The sequence below is a fragment of the Hemicordylus capensis genome, chromosome 2 (genome assembly GCF_027244095.1).
Source record: "Hemicordylus capensis ecotype Gifberg chromosome 2, rHemCap1.1.pri, whole genome shotgun sequence".
Taxonomy (NCBI): domain Eukaryota; kingdom Metazoa; phylum Chordata; class Lepidosauria; order Squamata; family Cordylidae; genus Hemicordylus; species Hemicordylus capensis.
The window spans coordinates 391,456,653-391,473,128 of record NC_069658.1 but is presented as its reverse complement, the minus strand read 5'-3'; the positions used below and the strand labels follow the sequence as shown (position 1 = coordinate 391,473,128).

The 16,476-nt window shown below is 44.0% G+C and overlaps 1 protein-coding gene and 1 long non-coding RNA gene across 6 annotated transcripts in view; one reads left to right on the top strand and one right to left on the bottom strand.

The window, feature by feature from the left end:
* The window catches only part of LOC128343353 (uncharacterized), a 68,913-nt gene that overhangs the window by 11,141 nt on the left and 41,296 nt on the right, over window positions 1-16,476 (top strand). The gene's annotated exons all lie outside the window — the stretch shown is intronic.
* CYGB (cytoglobin) overlaps window positions 11,891-16,476 on the bottom strand; it is a 103,243-nt gene continuing 98,657 nt past the window's right edge. For all 5 annotated transcript variants that reach the window (XM_053292266.1, XM_053292267.1, XM_053292265.1 and 2 more), the window contains one exon: window positions 11,891-14,609. In XM_053292266.1, the coding sequence (XP_053148241.1) occupies window positions 14,555-14,609 (55 nt within the window). In that variant the 3' untranslated portion in view covers window positions 11,891-14,554. The remainder of the gene's footprint in view (window positions 14,610-16,476) is intronic.

The following is a 16,476-nucleotide window of genomic DNA, read 5'->3' as shown; positions in this document are numbered from 1 at the left end:
GATAAAATATATTGATATATATTATTTATTTTATATGACTAGTATTACAATATCCTATTTTTAATGAGCATTACACACAGTGAAAAACTCTTGTATTCCAGATGATGGTTACTTTGAGGGTTGTGTCACAGTACCAGTGTCTCTGAGGCCAGGAAGGTGTCTATCCTGAGTCCTCTTGCAGGGATAAGGTCAAGAGGGGAGAAAAGAAGGACCAAGATTTGCAAACAGCCAGGTCTTCTAAGGACACCTGGCTGAAGCCTCTGGCTGAGGACAAGGTGAAACAGATCAAAGCTAAGTTTGCTGCCAGGTCTCTGGGACCTAAGACCCTGAGAGGCAGGTGAAATAATTTGAGGGATAAGAAGCAGTGCTTGGCAGATTGGGGAGGAACTTGGTGGGGCAGGGCTGGGGCTAGTAGTACCTAGTGCTTCAGGGAGGAGACACTGGCCTCATCCACACGCCATGCAGAACTGCGGGTCCAATGGACCTGAGGTTGTGCCCCCACCCCCCGCCACCGTCTGCATTCAGATGACAGGGGGAGCGTCTTCTCTACTGTCAGCAAGACTGCAGAGAGGAAGGGGAAATGGCTGTGCAGGCTTCCTTCTTGCTTGAAGGACAGCCCGCACAGCCAATCAGGGAGGGAGAGAGGGAGGAGCTTCCTCCCTCAACTCCAGTCTGGCCAAATGCAGCCTCCAGTGCTCCATTCAGATGGAATGGAGGCCCCATGGACCCATGGTTTGGATCAGTGAAACTCACTACAAACTGAGGATTCAAACTGGAGTCTCCTGAGCGCAAGCTCAGGTCATGCAATGGAAGGGTCTGGAGATGCATACATTCAGATATAAGGAAACTGGAGGTCCCTGCAACTCTGGTCCCCCATTATGTGCGAAAGCGGCCACTGTCTACAGCTTGATGGCTCAGGGGTGGAGTATGACAGACATGGGAATACAACTCTGACTGGGGGAGACAAAAGCCTGTTTGCATGTCATGTTCAGCGCACATACAATCTGTGCACAGTGTGCATATGTACAGATCTGTATACATGTACAGTTATCCATGTGTTAAGGAACACACATACAGCAGTGCACTGCCTACCTATACTATGCATTTGAGAGATCTGAAAGGTTCACTTTTAAAATGAATACATGCACAGTTATTCAGACACACATACTTCATACTACTGAATACATGTTCAGTAGTATGCTGTACTATTGAATTATACATGCCATATTACTATGATACTATGCCACATAGTATTATAGTATGCCATAATACTACTACTGATACTACTATGAATATTTATATACTGCTTCTCAACAAAAGTTCTCAAAGAAACTGACACATAAAAATAAATAAAATAAGATGGCTCCTTGTCCCCAAAATGCTCACAATCTAAACACAAAGATACACCACCAACCACCACTGGAGAGATTCTATGCTGGGGTTGGATAGGGCCAGTTGCTCTCCCCCAGCTAAATATAAGAGAATCCTCACTTTAAAAAGTGCCTCTTTGCTCAGTAGGTGGATTAATGTTTGAATAGAGCTAAGCTGGGTCAAACTGAAGTCTAAGACTGGTGGGAATAACAAAGAACTCGGCAAAGATCTGCACAGGCAGGGCAGGGCAAAGCAAGACTAGAGAAGGTCAGGAGTCTCTGAGCTGTACAGCAGTGTGTATTCAGTGGATACTGCTAACAGGAAAGGTCACTGACCCACCACAGTGGGGAGCAATGCAAGGCCTTGAATAAAGCTCTTTCTGACATATTCCTTTGATTTGTGACCATCCTTTTGAAGCCCCCATGTTTGGCTTGAGACTAACTCACTCTCAGCATTTTTATTGAAAGCTAGGAGGCATGTAACTCAAAAGGCCGCATGCCTGCAGTGCCAATAGAATCTAGTCCTACATTACTATGTAATATTCTTATTTAATATCTCTTATTCTTCAGAACCAACACTGCAAGAACTGTCTAGAGAAAAATCCCTTTTAATATGTCATATTTTTCTTCGTATATGATTCTGAGTTTTTGCTGTTTGCTGAGTTTCTTTCTCCTTCAAATTGGTGTTCAGCCCATCCCTGAGCTGTATTGAAGAGACAGGAAACAGACAGAGAGAAGATCTATCATGCAAATAACTTTTACCGCACACAGGAGCTTCTTTGCCAGTTCACTCCCCTCACTGTCCTCTGTCAAATGAGAAATCTAATTTTACTTGACAGATAGCTGTAGCTAAACATTGTAATCAAGGTGCTAATGAAAATACTTAGTGGCATTCAGAGCTTTCGGCTTCAAATTCAGACAAGCCTGTGGAAACAAGTTGCTGACACTTTCTGAAGTATATAAACATGCAGTCCATTTGCCCCATTTCTTGAAGACAGGGCAATCATCATCATCATTAACCACACAGCAAGGAAAATTATAATGCGAAGGAATCCCCAATCATCAGCCGAGATTGCTTGTTAAGAATATGTGATGAAGTCTGCCTTCTCTTATAATGAATCTCTTCCATCCATCTCCCCTTTTCTCTCAAATGCCCTGTCTGTGCTGGGAGAAATCCAGGTGTGCGCCCAGCCCTTGAAATTTGCACTGTGCCCCCTGCTGCACCCCCTACATTGCAGCTGTAGGCATTGGGTGTGTGTATGTTCAAGGTCAGGAGGTCTTTGGTGGCAAGAGCAATCATGTCACAGGGTTCAGTCCTTTCTCTTGTACACTCCTCTGTTTGACTGTAATTACTTGATTAAAACAGAAATATGCCCAGTAATGAAGACATGCTCTAAAACAGATGTCTCAGGGTTTGATTGGGGTGGTGGTCATATGCAAAGATGGATGGAGTTCCTGTGCCTAGTTTAACTGTTATGTCAAAGATTGGATTTTGGCAGGCTCAGTTCATCATGCAAGGATGAAAAAAGTGGCGCCTGCCAAAAACTTCTCTTCTAAACAAGTTAAAGAAGAAAGTGGAGTCTTGTCTTCCTTTGCTGCTGGTCACCCTAGGTTTGGTTCATTAAAGTAAAGTAAAGTGTGCCGTTGAGTCGGTGTCGCCTCCTGGCAACCGCAGAGCCCTGTGGTTTTTCTTTGGTAGCGTACAAGAGAGGTTTACCATTGCCTCCTCCCATGCAGTATGAGACAATGCCTTTCAGCATCTTCCTATATTGCTGCTGCCCAAAATAGATGTTTCCCATAGTCTGGGAAACACACCAGCGGGGAGTCGAACCAGCAACTTCATGCTTGCTAGGCAAGTCATTTTCCGCGGCACCATTAGGTTCCTTAGATACATATATTTCTGTTGCTTTCTGTTGCAAACCCCTGCTTTCAGTCAGGCTTTGCTCTAGTGGAGACAGCCTGAGCATGCAGGTATGGGTGTCATCAGACAAGCACAAGATCAGGTCAGGATTCTTTACCACCCATAAACTGGTATTCAGAGACACACTGAGATATGATTTTGTTGGCACACGCAACCTAACCCAGGCTAGGGAAGCCCAGCCTGTGTTAGGCTGCATGTGAGAACAGCCAGGATTGGGCCCGATCCCAGTGGGACAGCGCTGCCTAGCCCAGTTTTCAGCCTGGGTTAACGGCTCCAATGCACTGTTAGCCTGGACTCCAGAATCATGTGTATCCTCAGGCTTCATTTAGCTTGTGGAGACACCCAATGTATGGTGCTCAGCACATGGAGCATTCTGGGATACCTAGAGGCACATCATCCCGGACATCACATCATCCCAGCCTCGAGAGCTCCGCTGGGAGTGTGATTCGTCTGGGAGTGTGATTCGTGCTTCCAGCAATAATACATGGATCATCTGGGGGGGAAGGTAAGCTTCATGTAGCCTTACCTACATCCAACCACTCCCTGGTCGTGTGAATGGCCCCTAAGAATGCTGGCTTGGTGGATGGAGCATCATCATGATAAACAGCCATCTTGAATCATTTAGTACTTCCTCACGCTGCCGTAGTCCAGGCATTCTACAGGTCTGGTGATGTGCATCACAGGTCAGTAGCTAGGTTCAATTGTAATGACTAGCCATTATTATGCCTGCTTGTTGGATCGGCCGGAAGAGACCCTGTGAGCTATGTGCTGGTCAGTGTGTGGCAGTTGTGTAGTACCCCAGTGGATTTGGTGGCAGAGCCAGTGCAGGGCGGACTGAAGGACCCCAGCGATTCCTGGGGCTGGCGGGAACTAAAGCGCATCACCTGCAGGAAGGCAGGGTGGGGGCTTATCTGGAAGGTGGAGCCCAGTGTTCCTATATGGGATGAGGCCCCATGGGATACTAGGGCTGAAGGAACCTGCCAAGCAGCTGCAGAGGGAAATCTCTCGTTGCCTCAAGGAGATCTCCAGGAGGGAGTACACCTGCAGTGCTGACCAGTGGGCCTCCCTTTAGGTCCACAATAGTGGCAGAAGAGCAAGAGCTGGCCATGACAAGGTGACTCTTCTTGATTCCTCCTTCCACCATGAAACCCCACCCCTACCGTACTGGCCCAGATTGTAGGACCACTGGCAGAGTGATAACCCAGCCTCTATATCAATAAAGCACCAGCTTGGATATCTATATACTCCTTGGCATGCCCACCTCTGGCCCCTTACATCAGATTGCTCCCACCTGCGGCCTGGATCCCATCACAGACTCTCATTTTCACTACAGTCGTCTGTAACACCAGCTGTCATGTGGAAGGACTAGAGAAGAAGATGAAGGTGAAGTCCTCATTTTCATGCATGCAACTGGGACTGATTATCAATTCACATAGCCAAAAGAATGAATTGGTCTAATCTATAAATTTAAATGTTAGCACCAGCAAAGACTTTTTAATTTTCTAAGGCTTTTAATATCTGAGGCTTTTAAACATCTGATGATCCTTAATGTCATTTTGGCTGCTTTAACTCCCCTGTTTTCATACATGGTTTTCTATAATCTATTTTATTATATTGGTTGGTTGGTTTTATTTGTTCATCTCCCTGATGATTGCTGTTAAAGGGTGGTATAAAAATTCAAATAATATTTGAAAATTCTGTTTCCTGTTCCTGGCTGGCAGGAGGTTCAGCACAGGCAAGTACTTCTGTCTCATCATGACACACAATTAAATTATGGAAGATATGATGATGGGGTTGCCAGCTTAGTTAGCTTTTAAAAAGGATTAGACAAATTAATAGGGGATTTGTCTATCAACAGCTGCTAGTCATGATAGTTAAATGAGATCTCCGTGTTCCAGTTCCAAACCAGTTTACTTTTTTTTCTCTTCTGGATTCCAGATTCTGGAGACAGACAAAAGGGGAATGCTCTTGTCCTTGTGCCCTGCTTGTGAGCTTTCCAGAAAAATCAGGCCGGCCACTATTGTTCTGATCCAGCAGTGCAGTTTGTAATACCATATGGTGATTTGTGTTATATGTTGAGGCTGAAAAAGCAGCTCTCCTTCAGGTGGATCCCTTCTGTTGCCAACTTTCAGTCCTCCTTAATCGGCATCCTTGCCCTTCTGACAGCCAATTATCCCTGGCTGTCTCTTTGGGAACGAACAATGCAGAGGTGAAAAGAAAGAGGGGCAGCCGCCTAATCGAGCTGGAGCCGCTGAAGGACTAAATTACCTTCTGCCACTTTACAGCCACTTAAGCAATGATGTGGAAACTGCCAAGGCCTGTTTGCCCCCTAGGCTGGTGTGCTGGGGATGGGAATTAGCATGGCAAAGGGTGATTAGAAAAGCAGCTCAGAAAGAGTTTCAACCTTTATTCTCCAAAACAATCATTTTAAGCCAGCCTTGGCTATGCTCAGGTTAGGCAGCTCATAGGAACTGCCAGTTGTTTTCTGCTCTTGATTTAATAAGGGTTCTATCAGAATATTGTACAAAATCAAGAGTTGTTGAAGAAGAGAAGAATGACTTCCTGAAGAGACATGGATAATTTGCCACAGGAAGTGTGAGCTCTCTTGCTTCTCTTCTCTCAGAGCTCACCTCATAATGAAGAAAACAGGCAGTCACCTCAGGTGGTGAATTATCAGGGAATGAGAAGGCAGCAGCCGGGGCTGTGGGGTGGTGTTGACTAAGGGGGCAATTGCCCAAGATCCTGTGCCCACAGGTAGGGATGTGCACAGAACCGCGGCGGGGTGGTTTGAAGGCAGCAGGGGTCTCCCTTTAAGAGCGGGGGGAGGGTGCACTTACCCCTCCCGCCACTTTCCCTCCACTGGCATCAGTTTTTTAAAAAGCCCATCAGGGCGGCAGCATACCTCCTGCCCTATTTGTCAGTAATCTGGCCACCCTGTAGGGAAGTCTAGGATGATAGTTCACAAAAGACCAAACTGGGTAGCATAAGCAAAACACAGCTCGGAAATCTCTCTCTGGCTCAGGCTGAAAGCTGTCGACACTAGGGATGACATACGTTGCCTTCCAGGGCTAACTGCAAACTGTAGACGTGCTTTATGGTTCAAGCTGATAACTCTCAGCTGGCAGGGATTCAAGGCTTATCAGCCCTTTGCAAGAGGCACTTATTTCTCCTGATTGATTCTAGCTGTGCCTGCTGCCTTGTGACCCGTCTCTGCTGTGGAGTCAATGGGGGTTGCCTGTACAGCTCATCCTCCTGTTCGTCAGTCTGCTGCCTCAGACTGCTGTGCCTGCTCTGAGACATCAACTGGACCTGCCTCAGCCGTCTCTTGGGAACCGACAGCCAGGCTCTGCCCCTCAGGCACCCCTGCATCAGCTGAAGGGCTGTCAGCATCCCCTTCCTCCCCGCTATCTGAGAACGAGGGTGTGACACCGTTGCCCTCATCTTCCGGATATGACTGGAAGTCACCGATGCGCCTGCGTGTGCTAGCATGGGTGTGCGCATGTGCGTGGCGTGCGTGTGCCCATGCTGGTATGCTCAGGCACATTGGCGACTTCCAGTCATATCCGAAGGACGAGGGCAACGGGGCAGCAGGGAGGTACACTGCCGCCCCGATGGACTTTTTTTAAAAAAACACCTGATGCCAGTGGGGGGGGGGAAGCGGCAGGAGGGGTAAGTGCACCCTCCCCCACTCTTAAAGGGGGACCCCCGCTGCCTTCGAACTGGTGGGACCGCCTGTTCTTTGAATAAAGGTGGCCACAAAGGGCCTCTGAACTGGTTCCATGCACCTTCCTACCCACAGGGACCTGCATAACAGCAGAGGCTCTTTTCGTTCTGGCATAATATTGGTTAATTTCGGGGACTCCTCCCCCAACTATATTTGCTCTGGGCCTCACAAAAGCTAGAGACAGCTGCCCGCTTGGCAGCAACACCCTCTGCCTTCCCGATTATCTGCCTGAGGAGGCAGTCTCTTGCAGCATCCTGCTTCCTTCCCCTCTCTACTCTGCACTCCCTCCCAGAGTTCTCTGTACGGCAGAGGACTCTGGAGGGAAAGGCCTTCTCCCACCCTTCAAAGAAGAGCTGTGGATGCTTTCTCACACTCCACGGCCCCCTCTGCATTTGCCAAGGGGGGTTGTGGAAGGAAGAAGCCACACGCTGGCCAGTCAGCCCATCACTGCCAACTGCCCACATATGCTGGGATGGGGTAAACATTTGGGGGGAGGCAGAGCAGTGTGGGGGTAGGGGTGGGGTAGAAGCCAATAAAATGTCTTGGGCCAGCCCTGTCTTCTCATTTGTGACTGCAGATGTATTGCTGACTGACTGTAGTGGCAGTCAGGAGTCAAAGGCACTCTGTAGCCATCGAGTGCAAGACCTGACAATTTTGTCTGCACAATGTCCACTCTTAACACCAACCTAGTTTCCTATGGCTGTCCAGTCTCTGTGATTTCTAGTAGCCCTGTTTTCCTTCAGACTGGTTTAATCTCTTAATATGTCCTTGTTGATTACATTCATTCCCCCGTCTTTCTTCAAGCAGCTTAGAGCTATTTGCAGGTAGTTTCCAGGTGCTCTCTTATCCAGGAGCTGCTTATGGACTCTTTCCTTTACCTTCAGCAGTTGAACTATATCATATATCTCCACACCAATTTGCAGATCAAACAATCTGTTTGTTGTGAGGTTTTAAACTGTATGAATTTATTGTGCAACAGATATACATTTGTTGCTAACTTCTTGCACACAGGCCTTCTGCAAACACTTTATGTTCTGACATGCTATTTTGCACAAGTGAAAAAAAGTGGTAGCACATTCATTGCAGTTGCCATATGAAATGTGGTCGCACAAGTGCCCCAAACTGTTGTGCATCCTGATAAAGAACACTGCTTTCTCACTGCATATCTGCAGTGTTCTGTGTACCTTTACAATAGTTTTATTTTCAAATGTCATCTTAGCAATTTCTTCAACTCCATCACAGGGGTACTCATCAGTTTCAGGAGGACTCATCAGATTCCGATTCACTTGCTGTTATAAGTTTTAAAACAGCAAGTGAATCGGAATCCTACAGAAATGTCTTGCCATTTCATGAACATTTGGTTGGCTGAGCTTCATTTGATTTAATTAGACCATTCAGCATTCAATTTGTTTGCTTGTTTTTAACATAACACTTTTGAACACTGATACATTGGAATAAACTTTGATGTACATGTTCAGGGCACAATTCTACATTTTAGATTCAAACATCAGCTCAGCTCCTGCACCCAGTTTGAAAGAGGGAGAGAAACATGGAAAATATATTGTAATATAATCTCTGCTTTGAAAATTGAGATATTGGAATAAAAACTAGTATGTACATTCAGGATATCCTTCTACGTTTGAAGTCTGAACCTCAGCTGACCCCATTTCCAAGGGTGCTGGAAAAGATGTAAACCACACTATAATCTGATATCTGCCTTGAAGAGTGAGACATCAGAATGCAAGTTGGCATGCATGTCTGTTCAGAACATTTTTCAATGCAATTCTTCAAGATGCCATTCTTAGCAACTTATTCAGCTTCAGCACAGGAGTGTTTATCCAGTGGTATATCAAACAAAAAAGTGATGTCGGTAAGCAAAGCTAACATACAGAATAATGTCCTGTTATTCTATGAATATTTTGTTCAAATATTCTATGAACATTTTGTTGGTTAGGTGAAGTGAGCCCTTTGATTTAACTAGCTTATTTGGCATTTGTTTTGTTTTGTTTATAACATGATAATGTTCTTGAACATTGAATGAATGAATTAATGTAGATCAGTTTCTACATTTCAGTTCTGAAGAATGACTGACATTCTCCCATGGCCCTGCCTGTGTACCACCTGTGGTGTGAAATACCACCTGTGGTGTTGCAGAATGGCCCTGCTCTGCTGCAACTTAAAACTATGCAATTGCAGTTTCACAGTGCAATGCCCATTATTTCCAATCAGCGTTGCATGGTACAACTGTAATTGTGCAATTTTAATTCATAACAGAACAGGGCTGTACTGCAACCCCACAGACGGTCTTTTAGATGCACACAGAGGGTGGGGCTGTACTGTTCACATTACCCAGCAGAGAATGTCAGCCACGGGTTCTACTCTGTTGCCCATTTTCGAGGGAGGCAGGAGAGATGTTAAAAAAACACTGTTTGGGGTTCTCAAACTTGGCCAAAGGCCACTGTGGCTGCAGATCTGCGGACTCCAGTTGGAAAACTCCTGCCATAATGCACTTGAGCATTTAGATATCCAAATTATGTGTAGTATGTACATTTATGACATAATTCTCCATCTGAAGTCTGAACACCTGCTCAGCTCCCATGGATTTATACTTGGATCTATATTTATTCGCTACAGCCTCGCATGCTGGAGGTTTCTGTCAAGCCCATAGGGGTCTATTGTCAAATTAAAATGCTCTTAAATTGGAGGTTGTATCAATTATGCAAGCTCTAACTGTCCAGTAGAGAGATTATTCTAGTTGTTTTTACAGAAGTTACTGTCCTATCCAGAGGTGGTGAACCTACTGGTTGGGACATTTCATGGAAGACCGCTGTGTTTACAAGTTGCTACTGATAGGATTAATTCACTCTGTTGGGAAAAATACTTCTCTCTGTTTTTGAATGTGGTTTAATTCCCAGATAGTTTGCTCCACATGGGATGGGAACACTTTATGCACAATAGTATGCTAAACAAGCAAGTGTAGTTGCTAATCATTATTCTCTATGCTGTTCCTTGCAAGCTCATGTATACAATCTTGATATGTAATCTGAAATATGATTTATGTAGTCCAAAGCAGGATATAATCTGTACCATCTGAAGTCTCTGTGTGTCTGCCTGGGTCTGCCTTCCAAAAGAGGGGATGTGTGCCTTGCAATAGGCAGCCTAGAGCCCTAGCTTTGTAAGATAACCTATCCTTAGCCTTTGTATCCATTTTCAGAAGGGAGGAAGGATGCAAAATACATGTACATTGAAAAACACATTGCAATTCGATATCTGAAGTGAGGTCTCTCAAACATGCTTTACTAGGCTAGGTTTATTTATATTGGGCATTTATTCATTTGTTAAAACTGTTTGGAGGCTATGCCCTACTATGCCTGTACAGCTTGGGAGCTCAACGCGGGCGGAGGAAACAAAAGGGCTACCTCCCTACATTGCAGCAAGTTATTAGCTCGCTTCCCATCTATGAAGAACAGATGAGCCATTTATTGTCAAGGGGACAGGGTGAAAATACAAATGCTAAATTTGGTTAGGACACATGGAGGGAGTGTCTACACTATCAACATACATTGATATGCCAGTTTGTCATGTGGCCTCCCCACAGAATCCTGCAGACAGTAGACTGGGGGCTGAGAATTCTGTTAGGTCCCTTCATTGAACTACAGCCCCCAGAGTTCCCGTCCCTGGGGAGATGAAATTACTATTTTAAAAGTTTGTCTGCAGTAGAGCTATGCCCCTAGCCTGATTGGACAGAAGAGACCCCACACCTTTATTTTTTCATTGTAATTTACAAGGAATGTAAATCCCATCCTGACTGATAAAGAATGAGAACTGCTGTGCTGCCTGGACCAGATTACAGATTCATTCTGTCTCCAAGACTGAGTAGCCAGCCAGCTCCCTGTGCAGTATCACAAGCTGGGCATGAAAGAGTTAGCCATCCTTGCTATCAGTACCTGGCCAGCAATCAGAGGATTACTGCTTCTGAACATGGGCTATGGGTGCCATGGGCCCTGCTTTGCCAGACTGTTGCTGTGGAAGAAGAAGGAAGCAAAACTAGCAGGCATCACCATGCAAAGGAAAGCGTTTTCCAGAAGGTTGCAGGATGGCCACTAGGATGGTATGTTTGCTGTGCAGTGGTACAGCCATTCTGCAGTTTTTGGTTTTAGTGTCCTTGTGGAACTCTAGCTAGATAGGTAGAAATCTCTCTAGGTCCTCTTGATGTTTCCTACATAATTTTGTTAGTTAAGAAAAGCAAGGTAAATTTTGCAAGAGCTCAGCTGCTAAATGAAACCAAAGCTCTGTTTAAATGCACGGCTCCTCTGCATATTAAGCTCCCATTATGTTTGAAAAATTGTTGGCTGACATCCAGATGAAGCGCTGGTGTAGCTATTGCTGTGCATGCTTCAGGGAAGGGCTGGTTGCTGTCAATCTACCTGTCACTCTAAAGCCCCCTGCAATTGTTGAAAATATGTTTCTGAGGGCTGTGCGACTCTCAAGGACATATTTTTGGGAGTCACAGTCAGCTTCAGAGGGAAGGGGAGATCAACGAGAACCATCCCTCCCCCAAAGTGTACACGCACTGTCATTGCACTAACGCTTTGTTAGTCTGAATGCCAGCTGTAATTTTTTTTCAAGGACAGCCCAACAGCTGGAAGCCTAAATCCTAATTCCAAAAACATTTTTAGTTACATGGCACTTCCATGTGTATTTTTAAAGGATGAGCCCCAACCTCATGTAAATGCACTGATGTGGAATTAATAGTCACAAAGTGTTAGCGGCTCATCCTTGCTCTAGTCCATCCCATTCTTTGGGCCACTTGATCTGATTGCATGATGCTGTATTATACGGAGACTCAACAAACACACAATGGTGACACTCATAACAAGGAACAGATGTATAAAGATTAAACAAAACCACAAGACAGCATATTGGCAGCATACATAGGTCATACAAATAATACAGAGGAAAATTACAATAGGGATCAACCAGTACGATGGATAGTAAACAAGAGGATATAATACGATAAAGGAGGAGAACATTCACAAATCACTTTTCATAGCACCAAAAGCCTATTTTATAAAATACACAGTTAAATCATAGGTATTAATATTTATTATTTATACAGTGCCATTTTTGTGCATGGCTGTTAACAAACAATCCAAATGATGAACAGCTTCCTGCCCCAAGGGACCCTACAGTTTAAACAGGGTTGGAAGGAATGGATTGGAATTGGTGGGAGTCAGTAAAGAGCAACATTGTATGGTTTCCTTGCACTCTCTTTCACAAGATCGAAACGCCTACACTGCCTCCCATTGGCTTTTAAGTTTCCATCTCTGGTTTACGACAGGCAAGATGATGCACACATTGTGATTTTGCTGTTTTAAAAAAATCAATTCTTCCTTGGTGGTTTCATTCTCATTTATAATAAAATTGCTTCAGTCAAAAATATATAGAGAAAGCAATACATAGCTGCTTTTTGTGTATGGAAACTGTAACAGTCAGGCTTCGCCCATCATTGCCATCATGGAAAAAACAGAAAAGTCAAGAGGAATTGTTATGAATTAAAATTTATGGGGCTGGAAAGAAAAATTCTGAAGTATTGCTTAATAGGGGTGTGTGTGTGTGTGTGTGTGGTCTTTCTTTTCCAAAGTACATTTAGATCATGGCACATGATCATAGTTTAATTCTGGATGAGTTTCAAATCTCAGCCATCAAGATCATTACTTTTGAATAAGTGTGTGTGTGTGGTTAATGCACAATTTTTTGGTAGCTGAACTTTAAAAACTGTAAATATTAAAATACCTGCAGTAGGATTGCCAACTTTTTTTTTACTGTCCCCTGCTCTGTGTCTGTAACAGCAGATTACTCTGCAGACATTGGACAACATCCAGACTTGTTAGTCATGACTAATACAATTGAAATCAATGAGACAAATTAGTCTCAATTGACTTAAGTCCCATTCACTTCAATGGGACTTAGTTATGGATAACTTAGCCTGGATATCACCTGCTATCAGGTAATAATGTTTATCTCCATGCTGTGAAAAACTTCACTTACTGATTTTTGCAGATCAAACTTCTGTTTTAAAGGCAGGGGAGACACCATGAGCACACCAGTGACATCTGGTGGGCCACTGTGCGAAACGGGATGCTGGACTAGATGGGCCTTGGGCCTGATCCAGCAGGGCTGTCCTTATGTTCACAGGAGCAGCCAGACTGTTTCTTTTCTGGTCAAACAGCCACATTACCTGCTGGATTTCACCAAAAAAATAAATAACAAATACTTCCAAATCTAATCATAGTGAATTATAAGAGCAAAAAAGAAAAGTTTAATGTATAGATACACTTGAATATATCCTGGTGCAGTACTGCCAGCTCTGAAGCTTGAATTCTGTGTACAGTTAAACCACTATGAGTCTCATTGACTCCAGTGGGAATTATAACTGGCCCTGGGGTCTGGCCTAAACGTGTAATAAAGACTGCAATTCAATGCACACTTATTTGTGAGAAAGCCCCATGGCACTCAGCGGCCTTAAGTCTTTATTTATAAGATTTATAAGATCAGCTAAAAATCATAACACCCTCTCAAATTATGAGAATGTCTAAGACATCATAAGATGTCTAGAAACACATATAGTGATATATACTTCTAATATATCATTTGGTTTTTGGTTGCACTCACTCTACAAATTCAAACTTTGGCTAAACCCCCTTGAAAGATTCTCCTGTAATTTCATGAATCCTGGAGTTGGATCTATAAGGGGGAGGAAACACTAGATAATACGACACTCACGACAAAACAGTGAGTGTTGGAAACACTGTTGATATAATTCCAGAGAAACTCCAGTCTAGAGGAGTTAACAGCAGAGAAAAGCAGAGATGACAGACAAGACTAGAATTTGACCCATAGTTAAGATTTCAAATCTAGGCTAGATGTACTGTGATCAAATGTATCCCATAAGGATGTGGCTCTGAACAGATCATGCAGATACAATTCTGGACCTAGATCCTGCAAGCACTTATGCACACATCACCAGTGTTTTGAATAAAACATGGGCACAGAGTTACCCAGAAGTGGTCTATGAGCACAAAAGTACGTGCAGAGTTCAAATACTAGAGCTTTAAATTCTCATACAAAAGATGGAAACAGACAGATTCAGTGCCGTTCGATGGAACATGCTCTGCGAGGCAGACAAAAATTGCAAGTCTCCAGAGCTATAAACGTGTATGAACTGTAACAGTCTTGATCAAGTTGATGTATATTTTTCCCCCTGGGGAAATTAAAGATATTCCCTCCCCCCCCCCCCGTCACAGTGTACGTGATTTAAATTTGCCTGTCTATATGTTGGGGAGAGTGCTTCTGCACATCGGGTGTTCTATAGCTTTGCTGGCCTTAGCTATAGAAATCATAAAGCACTTCCACTCACTAATATGTACACGGGATAATTAAAGGAGACAGATGTAGTTCTCTTGGGTGCTCTCATGTTCCGGTGCCAGTTTATTCCTCATTGAGAAACAGCATTTCAGGTCTGCGGGAGGGGCTCTGTCACTTGGCTGCTGCTCCTGCTGCTGCCGCCGCCACCGCCGTCACCTGGGGGTTCCTGCAAAACAGCAAAGGATGCATCCTGCTAGTCTGATTCACTATGCGGATTCTTGATGGGTCAGGGAAGACCATGAGAGGCCATCTCCATGCAAATAAAGGTCTTTTTCATATGATGAAGTGTGGATAGGTATGCAGCGATTCCCAAGCTGAATTAATTAAATAATTGAGCTCTGGTGAGCCCAAAGTACAGGAGGCTGCCTGCTGTGTCTCTGCATGTTTGAGTTCTCTGGCCTTGCCTTCTTCCAATTACCTTTTGTGGGGGACGAGTCATGCTGCCATGTTTTTGCATCAGGTGTGACTGGAATGAAGAAGAATTCCCACAAAGGAAGCAGCATCTTGCATCTCTGTATGAATCACTATTCTAGGCTTGCCTGAAGCATGCCCAGCACAGTGACATGCAAAAACGTGAGCACTGGGGTTGCCTCCCCTTCTCACAGTCTCTTTCACAGGCTGTGATGGGGGTGCATGTTGGTGATTTCCAAGGGTGAGGTGGGGTGCAGTTTTCAGGGGCAAACTTACTGGTAGCCCCTGGCTGGCAGACACTATTTTCTTCTCTAGAATCTCTCTTGGGAAACCACTATGTGGTGACTTGGTATTATTCCAAGGGGGTATTCTGGGAAAAAGAATGGTGGCTGCCAGCCAGGAGGAGTGCCAGTGGAAAACAGGTGGTGGCAAAAAGGACAAACGAGTAGGCCAGCCTCTCCCCCCACCACTCAAAAATAAATCTTTTGTAACTGTGAAGGGGGACTTTTAATTCACAAGTTGTGACTTCTGTGAACAAGTCTGTTTCACATGTGAAGTCTAACTTTACATTCAGAATCAATTTGTGTGACTTTTAATACAGAAAAAAAGCATGCCATTAGCTATCAGAAGTTTGGAAAACCTTGCCTTATGGTTTTTCAAATGTGAGGCTGCTCTTAAGATGCTTCTACTCTGTTGATCACTGTGCCAGAGGTTTATTTGGGAGCTAAATACTGACATGCTCTATAGAATTTAAAATGCTATGATTTCTCCAAGTTTGGAAAACCTGTCTCTAATGCAAATCTTAATAATAAAAACAATACTTAGCATTTGTATAACATAATTTCAAAGCACTTCATATATTTTGTCTCAGTAATCTTTACAATAAATCTATAAGGCATATCAGTATTATTATCCCCATATTGCAGAAGGGGAGCTGAGCCCGAGAGTTCATAGTAGGTGAGTTTCAGTGACCAATTTGAGATTTGAAAGGGAAACTTTGCATTTTTATGCACTACACTATTCCAGCTCTCTTTTACTCTGCTACGCAAACTGGTGCTTAGAATAATCTACTGCAGTTTTTCTAAAGAGACTACTGCATATTCAGCTGGTGCAACAGGATGGGAGGCAATTTAGTCAGGTAACACTGGTATTTTTTTGTAAAGGTGTTTGGATATTATTATATTTTTATTCCACCCTACCTGCAAAGAGATCGGGGTGGCATTCACCGTCTTTCCCTTTTGATTCTCACAACTGTGAGAATGTTTGGGTCAAGTTTGGCCCAGTGTTTGGATATTATACATGAATAATACCCAAACGCCTCTACAGAATTCAGTGCTTTATGACTGAGTAGGGATTTGAACCTGATTCTTCCCAGTCTAAATCCAGCACTCTAGCCACTGGGATGTGGAGGGTATGAGTTTCTGCTCTGTTCTGGTCCTACAGTTCTGGTCCATAGACTCAAATCTGGATTATCCAGTATGATAGCTAGCTGGATAACCATGTACCATACTTACTAAAGAATTAGTAATGGGAATTCTCTTGCCAGCAGCTTGAGTCATTATTGCCAAGAAAAAAGGTTTCTTCTGGTGTGAGATTAAATATTGAATGATAATGAACAAAAG